At 37.6% G+C, this 22,981-nt stretch overlaps 2 protein-coding genes across 2 annotated transcripts in view; both read left to right on the top strand.

The window, feature by feature from the left end:
- The first annotated feature begins 6,174 nt into the window (after positions 1–6,174).
- LOC115731019 (probable disease resistance protein At4g27220) overlaps positions 6,175–22,981 on the top strand; it is a 213,595-nt gene continuing 196,788 nt past the window's right edge. The window contains exon 1 of the mRNA XM_048279420.1: positions 6,175–6,288. The gene's annotated coding sequence lies outside the window, so the exon portion shown is untranslated. The remainder of the gene's footprint in view (positions 6,289–22,981) is intronic.
- LOC115745802 (disease resistance protein At4g27190-like) lies at positions 6,697–22,517 on the top strand. Its single transcript, XM_048279789.1, has 7 exons — positions 6,697–8,919; positions 12,419–13,180; positions 14,395–14,647; positions 19,923–20,070; positions 20,182–20,265; positions 21,693–21,915; positions 22,122–22,517. Exons 1-7 carry the CDS (start codon positions 6,697–6,699, stop codon positions 22,515–22,517), a joined length of 4,089 nt encoding a protein of 1,362 aa, XP_048135746.1.

Below are 22,981 nucleotides of genomic sequence, written 5' to 3'. Positions count from 1 at the left end.
AGTTCGTATGTTAGCGACCTTACAGGTAAGTCTCTTTATGCAAATGCTTATAGCCAATGGTTTTGAGACATTAAAATTTATTCATTTTTATAGCTAATTTGTTATTATAGGGTGAGAATTTCATATTGAGCAGTTTTGTTCTCTTTTTTTTGACTGCATCTCTGTAGTTACTTTAAGAACGATAGCTGTTGCAAAACTGCAGAAAGATGGAAGCTCATCGCTTGATTCAATTTGTTGACTTAAAAGATTGCGATGGTGGGGCAACGTTGGCAAGAGGTGTGCAAGCCCTCGCCCAAGCCCTAATTAATTTTTATTTTTATTTTTTTAGTTTATTAGCTTATTATTTAAATTTAATTAATTTTTAAGTTTAGAAGTTCACGTGGACTCAATTTTTCAAAAAAATTGTTACGCCATATTACAAATTTATGTTAAAAGTAAAAGACTAAGAAGAGACAAAGAATTTAAGAAAAAAAAAAGAAAGAGAGGTGGAAACAAATATTAGTTTTGTCAAGTAAAGAGTAGCATTATTCCAAAAAGTGAACTAGTTTAAAATGTTAATAAAGAATGGAAAATGTTTAACTTACGTAGAAGTTCTAATCTCATAGTTACAATTGAAGTTACCTCTAACCTAACAATCATAATTGAGATTCAAATATAACGAATAGCTTACTCATAATGCTGCTTATATATTTTTAATACGGTGCAAGGAACGAGTTTAGGATTAGTACCTAATTGATGTTTGTCCATTGTGAATGGAGGAAAGGATGGAGACTTAGACGTTGGCGACGGTGACTGGTCAAGAAAAGGAACAATAAAATGCAAAGAATCATACGGCAATGTCAAATTGTATTTTTTGTGGGTCATCCATTCTATTACTCGATTGTTTATAAAAACATTGCTGTCTTGACTGAGGTGACCGACAAAAGTCGTCCTTACTTTTCTTTTTGGCCAGTGAAGGACTTGGAGTAATCACCTACCAAGCTTTTAGCTTCCCACACCACCCACACCACCCACCTGGGTGGCGCAGGTGGCGCCGTTGGTTCGCGCACTCTTTCTCGCGCAAAAGGTCGAGTGTTCGAATCCCAGGGGCGTCGCAGGGTGACTTACCCGGTGGCACATGTGTGGTGGCTAGCACGTGTTGCCCCCAGGTTTACCCCCCATGCTGCCGGCCGTGTGGGGGTTCCCTGGGTCATAAAAAAAAAAAAAGTTTTTAGCTTCCCACGAAATTGATTGGTCTTTAGTTAAGGCCTTAACCAAGGTTAGCTTACAAACAGGGAAATCGAACATGCGCTTTATTTTTAACTAAATTTTCATATTTGTCAAGTCCATATTTTAAACCCACCAACCAAAGACTTGATAAGGATGGAAATAAATAAATTCCAACTCAAAATAAACTCTCTTAAGTTAAGTAAGCCATCGGACGATGTCTCAATTAACAAACAAATCCAATAAGATTGCAAATACTGAATCATTCCAAAGCATGAGAAGACAAAGTGACCTTACTACTTGTTGCGTTGGATAATTTTGTCCTTATCTCTTGCTACTTTTTGCTAATATATAAAAAAATGAAAATGAGTATTCTAATATCCGCCTACATTTATATCACTTACATTATATTTGTTTGTATCCGTACATCACTATCATTAAGATATGGAAATAAATGTGATTGGCTCTGTTTAAGAACATTCCCCTGGGGTTCCCATCCACGCCAACTATATGCCAATCAATCACCAAATGCAGCAAAACCATACCGTTTAAGTAGAGACTTTAGGATATGACCAAAAAAAAAAAAAGTAGAGACTTTAGTTGGACCAAAAAAAAAAAAAAAGTAGAGACTTTAGACCCAAAAAAAAAAAAAAAAAGTAGAGACTATCTTGCGTGCCCTAAAAAACCTAAAAGAAAAATAGAGGCTATCTTTAAGTAAGAAGCTGTGCAGAATGCAACACGTATTTAGTCATTACAAAAAGAAATTATGCTTACTTAAAATCTCTATCTTGCAATTATTGAATATAGTAAAAAGTCATTTTTATGTTAACATTTTCTTTTTCTTAAAAAAAAAAAACAGATAATAGAATGCGCAAAACACTTATTCTCTGTAATAAAAACTTAAGCATACTAAAATCCAGGATTGATGCAGTTGGTTTGGTCTTATGGGATTTCCAACTCAAGAACCGGAAATCGATCACTCGGATCCCATAAAATGCGTACAAACTCCCCTAAGTTAGAGCCCATTACAGGCTGAGTTTCACTTGGTCACGAGGCTTGCATGATATTTCATGGATTCTCCGCACCTATGCTACTAAATTATTATTAAATTAAAAGAAGATGCTTACTCCTAGAAAATGCTAACTTTATATGGTAAACTTTTATATGCACCTATTTCACATACAGTAGGTAGTCATCCTTCTAATGGTCCTTATCAACTTAATTACAAAGAGTTCGTCCCTCTGGTTTTTTTATTTATTTATAAATTAGTCATAACCTTTTCAAACAATCAAATTAAATATACAGAAGGAGTAATCTTACATCTAACCTCACACTTATGATTCGCAAAAGAATTAAACAACTTCAAATTTTCCTTATGAACTGATTTTTTTTTCAATTTAAACGGATGATTTGAGGGGCTTTCCGTTAATAAATCTGTGAAAATTTGAAAGACAATAGATGAGCAAGACTTATTTTCAACCAATGCTCAACATAAATTAGATATAAAGGTCTAAGTTAGCCCAAGTCTAATATGTTAATAGGTAGAACGGTATCAAAATTGCTATTCTATATATCAATTAATGACACGACCGTTTTACGTTTTAGAGCTATTTCAACGTGTGAACCATTTCGAAAATTGAATTTTTTTTTTTATGTTCAATAAGCTTAATTATAATGCTACTTCTATAGTTTCAATATGATTTTATTGACCCACACAAAGAGCGGGTTTAGGACTAGTACCTAACCGATGTTTGTCCATTTGCGATGGAGGAAATGATGCATCACCAATGTTTGTCACATTAGCATGGAAAATAGGGTGGAGACATGTACATATTATGATGGTAACATGGGTCATCCATTTCAATTACTTGATCGTTCATATATTCATCATTCTTATCTTGATTGAGGCTATTGATAGCGGTATTTTGTAACTTTTTATGTTTGGCCAGGACTACATGGAGCAATTTGCTATGGTGGTTTCATCTAAGTTTTGACTAGTGTTTAGTTCCGGCCTTAACTAAGGTTACATTAGCGAACCTCGTAGGGCATACTAAAGGAATTGATATACTTCTATTCTGGTCTTTATTTTTAGTCTATAATTATTATATGAAAATATTGATGAAAATGTTTATATTATGATAAAGAATGAAGATATCTTTTCATGTATTTTCTCAAGTAGTATGGAAGTTCCAAGGGTCCTTACATGTCACGCGTTCCTCTAGTCTTTGTGAAACAGTACAAACGTGGCAACTCCATGCCACGTGGGGCATGACTAGTCCTTGTCCCATTCATATTTTTAATTTATTCTGAGGGCGATGATGGTTGAAGTTGAATCGTTTTGTTTTGCTACTTAAACAGCTGATGATCATCCGTTTTCTTCATCCCTTTATTTTTAATTAGTGGTTAATTTTAGTGAGACGCAAGGGTGTAAGTTAGCCCAAATCTAATGCACCAATAAGGAGAAAATTCTCAAAAATTGATGTTCATTATATAATCTTTACATTGGCAAATCATCGAGATTTCCCGGCTCTTTAATGAAGTTTTCCGCTTGTCGCATCGAGTGCCGTCACTGCACCCCCAACTATTCTCATTTAATCTCTCAGTCACAATTACCCTAATTGCGGCAACCTTACGTGTGCTCAGATGCTTGTCCAGTAGCGGGGGACGATAAGACGGGGAGATGGACACTAGTTATGGTGTCTGGTCAAGTAAAGCAACACTAAAATGTAGAAAGGCCGTTCATTTCTAGAGGGGGGACTTGCCGTGTTACCAGTTACCATGAATGATAGCCCTTCTCTCCCTAAAACAATTTTTATTTTTTGGACGAGTTCTTGAATAGAGGATCGAGTTTAATGACGGCACAAAATTTTCATTTTCGAAACATAAATTTATTTAACAAGAGCATAAAATTATTACGATAATTGAAAGCTAGTGACTAGAGACTGACAAATGGCATCCAGGGATTGATGCACGCGACTGGTGAATAGTGGCTGGCATATGGTCATTGATGACGAGAAGAATTTTTTTGTTTATTTTTATTATAAAAACAAAAAAGTAGAAAAATTTTACTTGTTGTTTTTATTTCAAATCTACTTTTGAGTAAAAATTTATTCGAAAAATGAAAAAATAAAATTACCTTATTAAAAGAATTTTTATTTCAAATCTATTCTCAAGGAAACAAAAAAATAAACAGAATGATTATGCCACGTCGAACCTCCCACAACTACCCTCGATTACTCTCTCTTTCTCTTTCTTTTTATTTCCCTCTCCCACAACTACCCTTAGTTAAAGCAGTATTTCGAATATTTAGAGGTCTTCCATGAGCAGTTGAAGAAAGGACCTGGAGACTTGGACATCAGTGACGGTGACTGATCAAGGAACAACAAAATTGCAAAAAAAAATCATCCATTTCTATCCCTGGATGGAGGTGACCGACTTGTGCAGTGATCTCTTTGTATTTTTACCTTTTGGCGAGTGTGTACGTTGGGGCTGTCTGCTTACCATTCAACTTCCCAAGTGTAGCTCCAGCCTCCATCCATTCCCATCTTCTCTTTTTTCCCTAGTATTAAAACTCAGCCGTTTATTATAAACCAAAGCGTTTCAGGAAAATGTTGCTGATTTTTTTCGCTCCTGTCTTTCGAAAACGAGAGAAAAATTAGGTTCGTAAATGATGAAAACCCCGCATATCTTTACTTGTCAATAATTGCATGTTTTTGGAAAATTTTAAAACTGATTTGGGATGACTGCAATATTTGAAAAGTGACTGTTAAAAGTGAAAGACTCCAAATAGACCCAAACATTTGAAAGGAAAGGGGGAAACTTCAATCGGAATGAGAGACCAGGAAAATAAAGAATGGCAAAGTTTAATTTAAGTAGAAGTTTTGACCTAACAATTCTAACTGAAGTTAGGTTGACATTCTAATCTATAAATTTGCTTAATTATAATGTTACTTTTATATTTTAAATACGATCTCGTTGATCCGTGCAAGGAGTAGGTTTAGGACTAGTAACTAATCAAAGGTTGTCCATTAACAGTGGAGGGCAAGCTGAGTGGATGGATTATGACTAGCATATTAGCAATGGAAAAAGGACTAAAGGACTATTTGCGGTGGCAAATGATGAAATGATAGATAATTCATTAATATCTGTCCATTAAAGGTGGAGGAAAGGATGGAGGCATAGACATTGATGGTAGTGACTGGTCCACTAAAAGAATAATAATGCAGAAAATCATCAATTTTCTATGCCCAAGGAATTGACTGGTGTTTTGTTAAGGTTAAACTAAGGTTAGGTTTAGGAGCTCCACCCATCTCCTATTTCTTCCTCGTGGTTTGAGCCTATGCTGGAAAATGATATATTCCATATCCATTGACTGGTATTTATGACTTGATTGTCATATTTTCCAATTGATCACTTAAGTATAATAATTTTAAATGCTGAAAATTGGAATGTGACATGACACTTGAGATAAAACACTTTTAAAAAGTTATGGCAATTAATCGATGATTTAAGTATATTGTGTCACAATTTTTTGTTTTGTCGAATCGTGTTACACATGTTGCCCTATTGATTTGAGTTTTTGGTCAGTTTCGAGTTGCAGCAGTGTTCTACCAAGCAGCAACCTAAGTAATTAACTGATGTTTAGTTAAGATATTAACTAAGGTTAGATTAGAGGCCTTTCCTTTTTTCGCTAAAATAGATTTGTCTTCGTCGCTCCCCTTCCTTCATCCTCATCTGCACTCAAAATCTCTTGGCCTTCTTCGACTCCCATCGTTCTTGCTCTGTTTCGCTCTTCTCCTCATGTGCCCTCAAATCTCTGTTTCGTTCTTGCTCCCTTTCCTGCATCCTCATTTTTTTTAACTGAAATCCCTTGGCCTTCTTCGTCTCCCATCCACCGTTCTTGCTCTGTTTCGCTCTTCTCCTCATTTGCACTCAATTCTCTGTTTCTTTCTTGCTACCCTTCCTTCTCCCATCGCCCTTGCTCTGTTTCCCTCTTCTCCTCCGCACAACCATTCTTCTTCCTCCTCGGCTGCTTCTTCTTCTTCTTCTTCTTCTTCATTATCTGCTGCTCCTTTTCATCACATCACTCTCTCTATTTTCGCGCTCTTTGTTTCTCGGACAAAAAATCAAAGAAAAATGTCTGCCGATTCTGCCGTTTCAATTGCATGGGATGTCTTCAAGATCGTGTTTGTTCCCATCAAGCGTCGATTCGAATACGTCATGTGCTCCACGAGATACGCCGGCGATCTTCGGAAGGAAGTCAAGAATCTGGAGTACGAGATTGCGAGGGTCCGCAATGCTGCGGAAGAGGCCACAAACAATCTTCGGAAAACCCACGAATGGGTCGAAAAGTTTCTGGCAAGTGCTGAGGCGGCCTTGAGGGAGGCGCAAGGCCTGTTGGGCGAATTTGAACAGGCGAGCAAGACATGCTGCCGTGGGACTCTTCCCGACCCCAATTTTCGCTATCAGTTCAGCAGGAAGGCCAAGCACATGACCGATGACATTAAGAATCTCATTCTAGCAAACAGTAACAAGGAGATCTCCTTCAGCGGTCCTGCCAGGAGAGAAGGCAATGATGCGACGGCCTCCGTTTTATCTACCTCGATGTCCGTTAAACTTAGGGACCATGGCGTCTTCGAATCCAGAGCTTCGATGATACGGAACATCATGGACGCTCTTGCTGACAACAGCAAGAGCGTGGTCGGGGTTTACGGGATGGGCGGGGTGGGCAAGTCCACCCTTTTGGAGGATGTCAAAAGGATACTAATCGAAGAGAGGTCGTTTGATTGGGTCGCTAAGGCCGACGTGTCGAAAAATCCAAACATCCATACGATTCAAGGAGATATTGCAGCCTGCTTGAAACTCACTGACATAAAGAAGGAAGAAACGATCAGCGCACGAGCGGAGCTTCTGCGCGAGAGGTTGGAAAAGGAGGGGAGGGAGAAGAAGAAGGTGCTCATAATACTGGACAACCTGTGGGAGAAGCTGGACTTGAAATTAGTCGGCATTCCTTGCGGACATGACAACAAAGCCATAGGATGCAAGTTGTTGTTGACGTCGAGAGATCAACGTCTTTTGCAAAGGGAAATGGGCTGCGACAGGGAGTTCCTCCTTGGTGGGCTGGACAAGGAAGAGGCAAGAGCTTTGTTTGAGAGGACGGTGGGAGACAAAGTTCACGATAACGAGTTCCAGCCCTGGGTGGAAGCAGCACTCCGTAGATGTGCAGGCGTGCCTTTCCTCATTGTTGCAATGGGGAAACTTCTTAAATACGCTGCTTTATATGAATGGAGGGACACTTTGAAAAAAATCGAGAAGTTTAACCATAGAGAAATCAATGGTTTGATAGATCAGATGCTGCAATGGAGTTATGATAGATTAGAAGGGGAGGCAAAGTCATTATTACGACTCTGTGTTGTTTACAGTGTCTCCAAGCCCTCTCTTGAAAACTTGGTGAGGTACGGCTTCGGTTTGGGGTTATTTCAACAAGTTAGCAGCATGGAAGAAGCTAGAGATAGGTTGCACACACAGATCCGTGCTCTTCAGGCCTCCGCCCTTCTGTTAGATAGCGAAGACATTGGTGGTTTCAAGATACATGACTTAGTTTGCGAGTTTGTTGCCTTGGTCTCTTCGAGAGATCACCACCCTCTTCTCGTGTTGGAAGATCCAGTTAAGTCACTAACAGAGTTGCCGGAGGACAAGCTCGAAAGTTGTGAGGCGATGTGCTTTCCCAATATGAAGGAGCTTTCGCAAGAATTAAATTGCCCCGAATTGCGCATTCTTCTGCTGTCCACAAAGGACGATTCTCTTCATATCCCAGATTCATATTTCAACTCTATGAGGAATCTTATGGTCTTAAATCTTACTAGCATACGTCTCACTTGCTCTCCTTCGCCATTTCAATTCTTGTCAAACTTACACACCCTATGTTTTCAGAATTGTTCATTTGAGGATGTGGCCATTCTTGGCAATCTAAAGGGGTTACATATTCTCAGCATTGTGGACTCCGAAATCCAGCGATTGCCGAAAGAAATTGGGCAACTGGTAGAGCTCAGGTCGTTAGACTTGAGCCGTTGTCCAAAACTTGAGATTATTGAACCGGGTGTACTTCAAAGCTTGACCAACTTAGAGGAGTTGTACTTGAAGCAAAGCTTTCATCATTGGAGTGCAGGGGAGCAAACTCAACCAACTAATGCAAGTCTGAGTGAGTTGAATCACATGAAGAAACTATGCACTCTGCATGTGTCCATTCCCGATCCGAGGGTGCTCCCGGACGATCTATACGTTGAGAAATTAACCAAGTACGAAATCCGAATAGGTAAAGAGTGGCGCTGGTGGAAGGATTGCAATGGATCGAGGACATTGGAGCTCATCAACTTGGAGAAGATATACCACAACCATATCTCCATCAAGTCCTTCAAGACGTTAAAAGTAGTACGAGTTGAAGGTTGCGACAAGATGGAAGTTCTGTTTCCTTGTTCGGTGGTGAGACAACTTCCACATTTAGAAAAGATCGAAGTTGTCGATTGCGAATTAATGCGGGGGATTGTAGAAGCTGATGATGATCGTGGTAAACTTGAGTTGCCTAAGTTGCGTGTATTGAAATTGTGTGGGTTGCCAAATATCGCTAGTTTTTTCTCAACGGGGTCGTCTCCTTCGAGGAGTACATCAGACGACCAAGTGGGCACTCAAATTGCATTCTTCAACGGACAACAGGTAACTTTCTATTAAAAGAGTATTAATTATTTATTAATTTTTCCTTCTTGATGTAACGCATAGTATGATGCTTATTCGTTTTGTTATTTTCAGTTTATTTTCTTCATAATTACCTTGTCTATTCCTGCCTTCCCTGTGATTACATTAAGGCAAAATCTTCCGTTTCTCCAAATTGAGTAGAAATCCAACTAATCGAATGAAATCCATATAAGTTTTATTTGTGATAGGTTCCGAGCTATTTTAAATTTACATTCTGCGAGCATATCAATATTAATAGGGTTTCATAGAGCATAATTGAAGGGAATGTTTTTGGCATTAACGTAATTTCATAAGTAAAGTTATTTGTACTCTTTCGAAATGGATTCCATTGAATTTATTTACTAAACTTTGTTATTATCCCCAAAATGTAAAATGTAGGTGACTCTTAAAAACCAATACGAAGAATGGGAAGGAGGACCGGGTTTTCAACTAAAAGCAACTATACTAACCTAATTGATGGCCATTTTTTTTTTTTGTGTATTGTGCTTAAATAAACACTTAGTCATTGCATAGCCCCATAATTATATGAGCACAGAATTTCGTGCATGTTCATGCACGCTTACAGTATGGATAGATGTACTTGTACGGACTTTTGGCATTTGATATCCTGTTTAAATCGGTGGGGCCCAAGACTCATGCAATATGATTGTTTCTTTGTCAGTGAAGAATCATGGAAATACAATTTGTGGGCCCTACACGGTCTTATGTCTGAGTGCTAGTACTTCTCCTTCGACCCTGGGCAAGCATTGCATATTTCGTTGATTTTCTTAGACCGTTTGCTCATTTTATTCTTTTTCTTTTTTTTTTGGCTTTTTGTGCAACTCAATAATTCCCCTCACCCCTTGGTACTCATCTATATTTACATCTTGGAAGTTCATGAATTCGAGATTTAACTAAATCACCAATTTCATGAACGAATTCTGCAGGTTGCCTTTCCAAGTTTGGAGACATTACAAGTCTATGTCTTGGGCAATCCCAAGTTTATGTTTTCCCCATCCATGGTTAAATCTCTTGCACAACCGAGAACACTAAGGGTAAACGGTTGCAAGAAGATGGAGGCGATCATCATGGAAGAAGAAGGATTGGGGGTGGAAATATCAGAAACTCTGTCATTCCCGATGTTGACCAATTTAAGCTTATATCATTTGAAAAGTCTTATGTGTTTCGCTAACGTTAAGTGTAAGATTGATTTATTCTTTCATCATTGTAGATCTTCTAGTAGATATATTCATCTACGCAATACAAATGATGACATTCTTTTCATCCAATGGAAAATCAATGACGGGTTCACGAGAAACTCGAAGTCCGGACCGTGTCAAATCACGCTGCTCTGCACTCTTCAGTCAAGAGGTAGGTGATCAAATATACCCGAGACAAAGCATAACCAAAATAAAAACTAATGAAATTGCTTACAAAGTGTACTTTGATTGAAATAATTGAAAAGAGAATTATTAGAAACAATGCACTTCGGGCCCTTAATCGAAGTGATGTCTGCTTCGGGCCCTTATTTAAGAAAATGAGCCCACTTTATGCCCTTAATTGAAACTATATCCGCTTCAGGCCCTTATTTGAGAAAATGAGCCCACTTCAGGCCCTTATCCACGTTTCTATTGATTTTATTTGACATGATTGTCTTTTTAAGCATTATTCTATTTATTTATTTCTACTTTCTAGTACGCATGGTTGCATCTTGCCTGCCGTTGTTGTTAATGAAGATAAAGCTCTTCTCAAAATTGGCCGTTTATCTCGAGACATTTGAAATAATCCATGAACGACAATTCAATTGCTGTCGGCATCGTATCGCAACTGAAAATAACGAAAGAGTAGAAAATGTGCAAAAATAAAATAAACGAAAATAAAGGGCAATTACGAAAAGTCAAACCATGGGGGTGCAATGGCGGTGTAGAGCACATATAGGCCCGGCTTAAAATTGCAAATCGCGACTTCCTAAATTGACTAATTAATGAGTCAATTCCCATGGTCGCTAATCCACTAACTAACTCGCTCACATCGCCGTACGAACCGGGTCTTCGGGTCATCAATTTTCCAATCTCTTCCACGCGCACGGGAAAGACTAGAAACTAGAAACCACATTAGTATGGTGATTTCCTTAGTACGTTTTTTAATTTATTTTATTGTTTCTTTTTCTTTTTGTGCAACTCAATAATTCCCCTCGCTCCTTGGTACTCATCTATATTTACATCTTGGAAGTTCTTGAATTCGAGATTTAACTAAATCACCAATTTCATGAACGAATTCCGCGAGTTGCCTTTCCAAGTTTGGAGACATTAGAAGTCCGGGGCATGCGCAATCCCGAGTTCATGTTTTCCCCATCCATGGTTAAATCCCTCACACAACCGAGAAAGCTAAGTGTAAACATTTGCAAGAAGATGGAGGCGATCATTACGGAGGAAGAAGGGTTGGGAGTGGAAATATCAGAAACTCTGACATTTCCTATGTTAGTCGATTTATCCTTACGAAATTCAAAAAGTTTAAAGTGCTTCTCTCACAGTAAGTGTAAGATTGATTTATTCTTTTCATCATTGAAGATCATTGCATAGATGGATTCATCCATGGAATACTAATGCCCACAATTCTTTTCATCCAATGAAAAATTGACAACAGGTTCACCAGAAAATCGGAGTCGGGACCGCATCCAATCCAATGTGCTTTTCAATCGAGAGGTACGAGATTAACCAGAAGCTAAAGTATAGCCAAAATTAAAACTAAGCAAAGTTAATTGCAATCTTTACTTTGATTGAAATATCTCACAACAAAATCAGTGGCACACAAGCATAAGTATTCAGAGTTGCCGACATATACGAGTTGGAATTTATTACCGTTAATTTCCTGGTCGAAGGAAGCTTTACTCTCCCTTGGCCCTAGGTGCACCAGCAGAAGGAATCTGCCCGTCAGCAAAGAGTCATGGAAATTTTAGTCGTGGGTCCCACATGCTTGTTGGGGATGACAATAGTCCAAATTAACGAAACACAAAAAAGTCAAAACTTCTTGTATGGATGGGAGCGATGGATGGGTGAAGGATTTTCTAGAGTTTTAGCAATGATCCTTTGGAAAAACAGAAAATAAAGCTTTCCATGGTAGAGCAGGGACAATTGGGTCTTTTCACCGAAAGTTATATGAGCTTACCTTACATGAAGTAATTTACCTTGAAAGCTTTATTTTCCTTTCGCTTTATGGGTGACTAGTTTTCGTTATCACTGGAAAATTGATGGTCGAGTTCATTAGTTGTCTTTTGGGGTCATATAATTGCATTTTGTATTGTAAATTAGCTTTTGTTTATCATAAATTTTTGTGATGGAAAAAATTATCTAAAGGTTGTAAACTATCTTGCTTGTAAATTTTCTTCAGTGACCCATTATGATAACTTGCTATAAGCACATAAATTTCATGCCCGTCCTTTGTAATTGTAAATTCTATTGTTGATGGGTCCATTCGTTAGGTTTCATTTCCATTCTTGGAGTCCTTGACAATAGAAGGACTTCCCAATTTAAATGAGATATGGAGCGATGAATCTCCACTAGAGTCGAGCAATCTCCGATCTCTCAAAGTGGTGCAGTGCGAATCTCTCTCAAAGGTTATCAGCTCCAAATCGTTGGTAAAGCTCCACAAGTTGCAAACTTTAAGAATCAATGATTGCAGTTTGGTGCAAGAAATTTTTTACCTTGAAGGACCAAGCGCCAATGGAGATGTTGAGACTCTGTCAGAGTTAACCACCTTGGAATTGAATAAGTTGGGGAGCTTGAGGCACATATGGCAGGAGAATCCTAGTGGAATAGTGAGTTTTCATAAATTAAAGGAGTTTAAGTTGGATGGCTGTGACAACCTTGAGTTTATATTTTTTCCATCCATGGTGAAATCTCTCGCACAACCGAGAGATCTAACGGTAGCAAATTGCAAGAAGATGGAGACGATCATTGCGGAGGAAGAAGGGCTGGGAATGGAAATATCAAAAACTTTGACATTCTCAATGTTAACCAATTTACTCTTACGGCGTTTGGAAAGCTTGAAGTGCTTCTCTCGCAGAAAGTGTAAGATCAGTTTTTTCTGTTTTATCACTAAAGATTTTCGTGTAGATAGATTTATCCTCGAAATACAAATGATGACATTCTTTTCATCCAATGACAAACCAATGACGGGTTCACGAGAAGCTCAGAGTCGGGACCGTGTCAACTCACACTCTGCTGCACTCTTCGGTGGAGAGGTATGTGATTACGTTACATCAAATTAGATGCACGAGACAAAGCATAGCAAAAGCTCAACCCATAGTTAGAAGCATCATGCCAAGATGCTGTCGCTACTCGAGCGTATGAAATGGCAAATTTTTCTTTTTTGTGCTGGTGTATGAACCGGCAATTGAGATGCAATAGATCTTAACATTCATAATATGGATAATTAATCATTTTATATGTTTAACCTTTATCACATCCAAATCCGACTTAGAGAAGTGTCACAAGCACTATGTAATAGAAAATAGTTTGAATACAAAATTAATAAATTAGATCATGACAACAACAATTAATGGCAGAAACTGAGGGCGATTGTTTATGGTACATTAAATTCCAGACTAGTAGGTGGAGACGTAGTTAACTGTTTAACTAGCTTTAGTGGTGACATTTAAGAAGAGATCCCCTAAAACAAAGCAAATTCCACATGTTAAGTTGGTCATTAATAGTAATTTACTAACATTAAACTGAATTGGTAAACTAATGATAAACAATTGCCTAGTTAAGAAGAAAAGCTCACGGCTATGGTTTACATGGGAAAAAATTGCAGTGGAGTGGAGCGTTTTAGTTGAGTAGACAAGATTGCCCTTTTATAATATGCTAACCTAATTGATGCACATTTTTTTTTTTTGGTTGTGCTTAAATAAGCGCTTATTCATTGCATAGGCCCCACAATTGTAAGAGCACAAAATTTCGTGCGTGCTCATGCATGCGAGTGGTATGGATAGATATGCTTGTATGGACTTTGGGCATTTGATATCCCGTTTAAATCGGTGGGGCCCAAGACTCCTGCAATATAGTTTCCTCATCGGTAAGGAATCATGGAAATACAATTTGTGAGCCCTACGCGCTCTTAATGTCTTGAGTACTAGTACTTCTCATTACACACTGGCCAAGCATCGCATATTTCGCTGGGTTCCCTTCCTTTATTCTACGGATGGAATACGATTGGCTCACTAATCAAATTAAGCTCTGCATTGCAACTTCTTTACCATAGAAAGACTGGAAACTATAAAACACATTAGTATGGTGATTTTCTTAGTATTTTTTTAAATTTATTTTATTCTTTTTTTTTTCTTTTTGTGCAACTCAGTAATTCCCCCACCCCTTGGTACTCATTTATATTTACATCTTGGAAGTTCATGAATTCTAGATTTAACTAAATCACCGATTTCATGAACGAATTCCGCAGGTTGCCTTTCCAAGTTTGGCGATATTAGAAGTTAGTGGCTTGGGCAATCCCGAGTTTTTGTTTTCCCCATCCATGGTTAAATCCCTTGCAAAACTGAGAAATCTAACGGTAAGTGATTGCAAGAAGATGGAGGCAATTATTACGGAGGAAGAAGGATTGGGAGTGGAAATATCAGAAACTCTGTCATTTCCAATGTTAACTAACTTGCGCTTAACTAACTTGGGAGGTTTGACGTGCTTCTCTAGCGAAAAAGGTAAGATTTATCTTTTGTTTTTATCATCAAAGATCTTCGCCTAGATGGATTTATCTCTGGAATACAAATTTTAATAATTCTTTTTCATCCAATGAAAAATCGATGACGGGTTCACAAGTAGGTCGGAGTCGGGATCACGTCCAATCACGCTCCAGTGTGCTTTTCAACCAAGAGGTACGTGATTAACTAGAAGCTAAAGCATAGTCAAAATTAAAACTATCTAAATTTACTTACAATCTTTACTTCGGTTGAAATATCTCACAAGAAAATTACTAGCACACAAGCATAAGTATTCAGGGTTGCCGCGGACATGTGCGGGTTGCAATTACTTACCGTTAATTTCCTGGTCGAAGGAAGCTTTACTCTCCCCTGGCCCCAGGGGACGAATCTTTACTTCAGTAGAACGAATCTGAGCCCACTCCCCGTCAATAAAGAGCCGTGGAAATTTTAGTCATGGGTCCCACATGCTAGTGTGCCTGAGTACTTGACTTGTCCTCTTTGTGGCATAATCATTCATTTTTCTAGAGTTATAGCAAGGAACCTTTGGAAAAACAGAAAATAAAGCTTTCCATTGTGGAGCAGGGACAATTGGGTCTTTTCACCTAAAAATGTGATGGTCTCAGACATGTAGGCTGCGAATTTAGACTCACCCTTAAAACTTATCGTTTGGATGGAAGCGATGGGTGAAGGCCCAAGAAGAGTAAACCTTCCTGTTTAGATTGCGAGCAAACTTTACAGATGAAAGATTTTCTGGAGTTATAGCAATGAACCTTTGGAAAAGGCTAGTTACGCTTTACACAAAAATAAAATAAAATAAAATAAAAATAAAAATAAAGCTTTCCATTGTAAATAGGGACAATTGATTTTTTCTTAACCCTAAATGTTTTGGTCTCAAACACGCAAGCTGCAGATTTATACTTACTCTTAAAGAAAATTTAAAGAGAATTAGGCATATTTATTTATGTCCGAGTGTGGAATGATGCAAATAAGATTTGTATGTTTGACCCTATCTATCCCTTTTCCATTTGCTTTCTCTTAGCCTCACTTTTAGGCATTCGGTAGTAGATAAAATCACACCTTTTCTTTCTAATTGCTAATATTCTTCCTCAGGCTATCCTCGGCTGCATTTTTTTTTTACCACGTCAATTCAGTGACTTCTAAGTTCGAACGTTTATTAATGATTACCCTTTTGAGGTGGTACTTTGATTAAAATAATTTAAAAGAGAATGAATAGCATATAAGAATAAGCGTTGAGAGTTTCCAACCAGTATGAGTTGCAAATTTCTTACTTTTAACTTCTCTATAAATTGTTTCCATAAAGACGGTTGAACATCTCTAATGGTACTTGCACACATATATATACACATTGAAAGCAATTGAAAAAACACTAAAGAGGAAAGCGAGCAGTAAGGTTCAAGAGCTCGAAGGAAACTTTACTTTCTCTTAATGTACTTCATTTGTACTTACAAGACGCGCACATGACTTCATTTGCACTTAGGAGATCTCACCTTTTTTTTTTCCCTGATCGAAGGAAGCTTTACACTCTCTTACTTGCACCAGCAAAAGGAAATCACTCATTTTAGTACGGTGATTTTCTTAGTATGTTTTTTTAATTTATTTTATTCTCTCTTTTTTTCTTTTTTCTTTGTTCTTTTTTTGTCTGGTGTATGAAATGGCAATTGAGATGCAATAGATCTTAACATTTATAATATGGATAATTAATCATTTTATATATTTAACCTTTGTCACATCGAAATCCGACTTAGAGAAGTGTCACAAGCACTATGTAATAGAAAATATTTTGAATACAAAATTGATAAATTAGATCATGACAATAACAATTAATGGCAAAAATTGAGGGCGATTATTTATAGTAATATTAAATTCCCGACTAGCAAGTGGAGACGTAGTTAACTGTTTAACTAGCTTTAGTAGTGTCATTTAATAAGAGATCCTTTAAAACAAAGCAAATTCCACTTGTTAAGTTGGTCATTAATTGTAATTTACTAACATTAAACTAAATTGGTAAACTAATGATAAAGAATTGCCCAGTTAACAAGAAAAGCTCACGGCTATAGTTTATACGGGAAAAAATTGCAGTGGAGTGGAGCGTTTTAGTTGCGTAGACTAGATTGCCCTTTTATAATTACATGATTATCACCGAAGTTGACGGTGGGGCTTTGCCTTTTTTGCTTTTTTTTCTCTTTTTTTTTTCATTGTAATCTTGTCGGCGTTGACGATACTCCAATGAACGTAACACAAAGAAGTGAAATTTGTTGTATGGATGGAAGTGAAGGGTGATGATGCGGCAGACTAAGGATTTTCTTATAGTAATGAACGTTTGGAAAAGACTAGTTATTCTTTACAAAAAATAATTAAAAATAAAAATAAAAATAAAAACAGAAAACAAAGCTTTCCACAGGATTGTGGTTCCAGCGGAAGTGGAAGAACATTTCACTGGAAAATGAAAAAGATTAATTTACGGGCTGGTCCATTCTAACTAAACTAAAAGCAAGATAGGTCATTCACCTGAAATGTTGTTAGTCTGTGAAAATGGGCCGTCCCACAAGATTAATACGTTGGCTCTCCTAGATAATTTTAATCTCCTATAATGAGTTCGTAAAATCTTCAACCATTTGATGCAAGTGTGTGTATGATATGTCACGATATCTAACTATTGGACTTTCTAGGACTGACAAAAGATCAATGAATTTTAAAGGGAAAACTAAATCGAATTAAGTATAGTTCTTTCAAGTGTGGAATGATGCAAGTAAGATTTGTTCGTTTGACCATTGTAATTCCTTTTTAAATTGCTTCAGAGTGATATAATATTGATTTTAGGCATTCGGTAGTGGATAAAATCACGCCTTTTCTTTCTAATTGCTAATATTCTTCCTCAAGCTATCCTCAGCTGCATTTTTCTTTTACCACGTCAATCCATTGACTTCTAAGTTCTAATGTTAGCTACCCTTTTGAAGCGGTTCTTGTTTCTCTAAATAAATTCTTCCTCATCTGTAAGTAAATTAACAATTGCTACACACATTAGCTAATTCATTATTTTAGGGAAGTAACTAAATTGAAGAGAGGGAGAGATTTTATTTAAATTTGGAATTCATGGGAGACTAATGTGATTATATGATTGTTATATGAGCATATCCAAATTACTATTTTGTCCATTGTCAATAGATAATTGAAAAAAAATTGGCCAGTCAGTCAGGGAAAGCGCGTGGCTTTTATAATGGTGGGATAATCAATGAAACTGATGGTGGGTCCCAAGATGCATAAGTTGTGGGTCCCACAAGGTAGTGCGTCTGATCTCAAGTGTTCTTCTTCCCAGTTGGGGCATGCTTTTTCATATAGAGGGAGAAAAGTACTGCTCAACTCGTAAAATCATTTCTGAAGAAGTTCTTTAGATGCAATAAAACTGGCTCATTAATCAAGTTAAGCTCTGCATTGCAAGTTCATTACCAAAGGAAAGACTGGATATTAGAAACGACATTAGCAGGGTGATTTTTTTACTCCGTTTCTTTATTTTATTTTATTTTCCTTTTGTATTACCTAATAATCCCCCTCTCCCCTTCGGACTCATCTAAATTTACATCTTGGAAGTCCATAAATTCATAATTAAACAGAATCACTTATTTCGTAAGTGAATACCGCAGGTTGCCTTTCCGAGATTGGAATTTTTATATATCGAAGGCTTGGATAACCTCGGGTTTTTGTTTTTCCCATCCATGGTTAAATCTCTCGCGCAACTGAGGATTCTAACCATACGGCATTGCAAGAGGATGGAGGCGGTCATTATGCTGGAAGAAGGGTTGGGAATGGAAACATCGAAAACTACGGCATTCTCGACGTTAACCGATTTGTCCTTAGAACATTTGGAAAATTTAATGTGCTTTTCTCACGGTAAGTGTAAGATTGATTTATTGTTTTCATCACTAAAGATTTTCTTGTAGATATATTCATTGTGGCAATACAAACGATGACATTCTTTTCGTCCAATGAAAAATCAACGACAGGTTCACGAGAAACTCGAAGTCGGGACCGCGTCAAATCAAGCTCCTCTGCACTCTCCAGTCAAGAGGTAGGCAATCAAATATACCTAAGACAAAGCATAGCCAAAATAAAAACTAACTAAACTGCTTACAAAGTGTACTTCGATTAAAATAATTTAAAAAAGAGAATGAGTAGCATATAAGAATAAGTGTTGAGAGTTTCCAACAAGTATGAGTTGCAAATTTCTTACTTTTAATTTCTCTAGAAATTGTTTTCATAAAGACGGTTGAACATCTCTAATGGTACGAGCACACATATATATATGCATTGAAGGCAATTGAAAAAACAATTGAGAGGAAAGCAAGGAGTAAGGTTCAAGAGTTCGAAGGAAGCTTTACTCTCTCTTCAATTTACTTCATTTGCACTTACAAGGCGCGCACTTGACTTCATTTGCACTTAGGAGATCTCACTCTCTTTTTTCCCGATCGAGGGAAGCTTTGCCCTCTCTTAATTGCACCAGCAAAAGGAAACCACTCATTTTAGTTTTTACATGAACTACAAGACCATTCTTATGAAACCGTTGTTAAATAAATAATATACATTTCGCAAATCAGCCATTTCGGTTGAGTCATCCGACTCGTCCAACATTGATAAAAGATCAATGAATTTTAAAGGGAAAATTCAATCGATTTAAGTGTATCTAGTTATTTCAAGTGTGAAATGATGCAAGTAAGATTTGTTCTTTTGAACCAAGTAATCTTTTTTAATTGCTTTCTCTTAGACTAATGTGATTATATGATTGTTATACGAGCATATCCAGATTACTATTTTGTTCACTATCAACAGAATCTGGTCGGAATAGAATTCCTACTCTTTTATTTGTTTCTAGTAATTCAAATAGCCTACCCTTCCCGTCCTAGAGTCATACACATCGGTATGGAGATGTTTTGCTAACTTTTTTATTTTATTTTATTTTTCCTTTTGTGCGACTTCAAACAGAACACCAATTTTGTGAATCCGTAATTTAGATCTTGACACACATCCGTGTTTACATCTTGGAAGTTCATGAATTCGTAATTTAATTGAATTTCCAATTTCGTGAGGGAATATTTGTAGGTTGCTTTGCCTAGCTTGAAGATATTGGATATCAATGGCATGGATAACATCCAGATGATATGAGACAATCAAGATGTTACGGAATCTTTCCCCAAGCTAAAATCGCTTTATGTGGATGAATGCAATAAGTTTGTGACCGTTGTTCCTTCTTTCATTCTAGGATGGCTCAAGAGCCTGGAAAGTTTGAAGGCAAAAGCATGTGTTTCACTTGAAGTTGTTCTTGAACTTCAGCCACTAATTCCTCTAGATGGACAGCCTGTTGCTCTTCCGTTAAAAGAGGCGACGGTATCGGGATTACCAAAGCTAAAGTGTGTATGGGATAAGGAACTCCACCATCAAGTTAAATTCTAGCATCTACTTTATGTTAGCGTTTCCCTCTGCAAGAGCCTCACCTCTCTGTTTCCAGTGTTGATATTTAGAGATCTAACCCAACTTGAAGAGTTGGAGATCCGTGAATGTGGCATTGCAGAACTCATCGAGAAGGAAGGAGTACCGGTTCCCAGGTTTAAATTCCCGAAGTTAACCTCCCTCCAGCCTGAGCATCCGACGGAGTTTACGTGCCTCTACACCGGAGCACATACTTCCCATTGGCCGGCATTAAAGACCTTGAGGATGGATGGCTGTAACAAAGGAGAGATATTTGCTTCCCAATTTGAGAATGAGATACGATTGTCATAAACAGCCTCTCTTCTTGATAGAAAAGGGACGACCTAAGATTATTTGTTTAGCTTCCATGGTGAATATTTGAAGTGATTGTTAACGTCAAAGCCAAGAATCTCATAAAAGTAGCTCTAAAATCGAGGATGTAAACTGGACAACTTTCTTTGAATCCTTAGACATATTACGAAATTGAAACATCATATGTTCTTCAAGTGTTGACCAAACATTCTTGTCCATGTCTGACGTACCAAATGCATACTCATCGAACCCTTAAAAAAAAAAAAGGCCAATTCCGATGACTTAGCTCTTTCTTAAGAACCGCAAAGATTGCAAACACGTGGCATGTGGTGTGATCTTACCATGGCACGAAGTGTGTTGTCTAATTTGAATCCCATACAGATATTGATATTATGGTAAAAACGGAAAGATGGGACATTGCCATTAATATTAACAACTGAAATTCATGCAATTGTGGCTGTTATTGATGCAAATGTTATTTTCACAATGGATATATCTATAGAAAGATGAATGTACGGAGTTACTTAAGTTTAAATATGGATACAAGTCAAATATAAAATATAAGTGACAGTGTTTGTTTCATTAGGGCACATATCTTTCCGTTGAGTCACAAGAGATTAGATATTCTTTTTTTTTTTAGATACAATATCCTAAATTGTACGATATGTAGGACGTATACCATAATACATGAATACTTTTTCAACTAAGCTGACTTTAGGTTCCGATTTGACTATTTTTTTTCGGGGTGCATTCCCTGGTCTCCAAGAGTTGATTATTCACGACTAAAGTCATAATACCCCAGTACTCTTTTAAATTAGCTGGCTTTAACTTCTGATTTGATTATTCTCTCAGCTCACATTCCCCAGTCTCCAAGAGGTCAAATTGGATTTATACGAACCGATGGAGATATGGCATGGGGATTTTCATGATGAGGAATTCTTCTGCAACCTTAGAGTTCTTGAGCTTCGTTATCTCTCCAGGAATCTGCAACATCCACAAGTCGTTTTATTGAGAGTTTAACCAACTTGGAAAATCTAGTCGTACGTGAATCTTATCTAGAAGAGCCAAGCAGCAATGTGGAAGCCATGGAAAGCCCTAGTCAAGAGCAAAAAGTAATATTACCCTTTTCAAGACAAATTAAACATTTGACGGCTCTAAATGTGTCAAATTGTGATGGGTTATCAAGTATGTTTACACTGACAATAGCTGAAAATTTGGTGGCTCTCACAAAATTGATGATAAGTAATTGCAGGATATTGACGGAAGTTATTAGTGACAAGGGAAGTAAGGAGGGGCATGAAGTGGCTTTCCATCATTTGAAATGTATGGAGCTTGATGGGTTGATAGAGTTGAAATGTTTCAGCTCAGGTGGATGCGCTTTAATATTCCCTCTCTTGGAAGATGTTATTGTGAATGGATGTCCCAACATGAAGTTCTTCTTTGAGGGGCCAATAGAGGCACCAAAGCTGGATAGCGTAAAAGTAGATATGACGGAACGGTATGGACCAACAAAGTACTAGTATTTTTGGAAGGAAAACCTCAACATGACCATCCAAAATATGTTTAAAGAAATGATATGCATCAGCTACTAAATTCTGTGCAATTGGGTGTTTTTGATCATCGTTAAAGTAACTGCTTTTGCTAACTAGAATTTTACATTTAATGATGCATTTTTTGACAGCCTACGGCTGCTAAGGCTAAGTTTGTGCGGCTGTTTGAGTTCCCTGAGCTCGTTGGAAAGTGGCACAACGAACATAATCCCGTCAATTCATCTTGGCAATTAAAAACCCTGGTGGTGGATAAGTGTCCATCATTTATTAATGCCATGCCATTCAAATTGATGCTTGTTTTGGAGAAAATGACTAGCTTGCAAGTGCGTGATTGCAAGTCTTTGGAAGAAATATTCGATCTTGAAGGGCTTGAGTCGGTGGAAAGCACTCGGGTGCTACCTCGCTTAGAGGATTTGCACTTGATCAATCTACCAAAGTTGAGGCAATTATGGAACAAAGATCTTCAAGGAATGATGCGCTTCAATTCTCTGTCTTTTTTGTCTTCTCTGACTCTTTATAAATTGTGACATCCTGAATTCCGACTCACTTTCGAAGCTTTGAATAAATGAAAGGTCTCATTGATGTATTTCAGTCTAATCTCACTCGGAGTTGATCCCTCTCGAGAAGACTAACCAAATGGGAATGGCTACCTAGGAAAATCAAGTACGTGGACATAAGAACTTGATCCTGGATTGACTCTTTGGCCATAAAAATTGTCAAGGGAATATTACGGACCAATATAGACCGATCCTAGAATGATTAAAGAACGATTTGGATAATACCCTACGCTTGGATCACGGGTGATTCCGTTTGACCTCGTATGGGTTCCGAACGTCCCTAAATTATTTTCTAACAATCGTGTCCATCGGGACTAGTGATTGACCCTCGAAATTGAATGTCAACCAATGTCGCCATGGCTTGAGTAATTCTTAAACGTGATTTTTATCACGGGTCGATACGCGTAACTCTTAAAAGCCGCCCGTTAGTTTGA

Source organism: Rhodamnia argentea, chromosome 5 (assembly GCF_020921035.1).
Source record: "Rhodamnia argentea isolate NSW1041297 chromosome 5, ASM2092103v1, whole genome shotgun sequence".
NCBI classification, from domain to species: Eukaryota; Viridiplantae; Streptophyta; class Magnoliopsida; order Myrtales; family Myrtaceae; genus Rhodamnia; species Rhodamnia argentea.
This window is presented reverse-complemented; position numbering and strand designations above follow the sequence as displayed.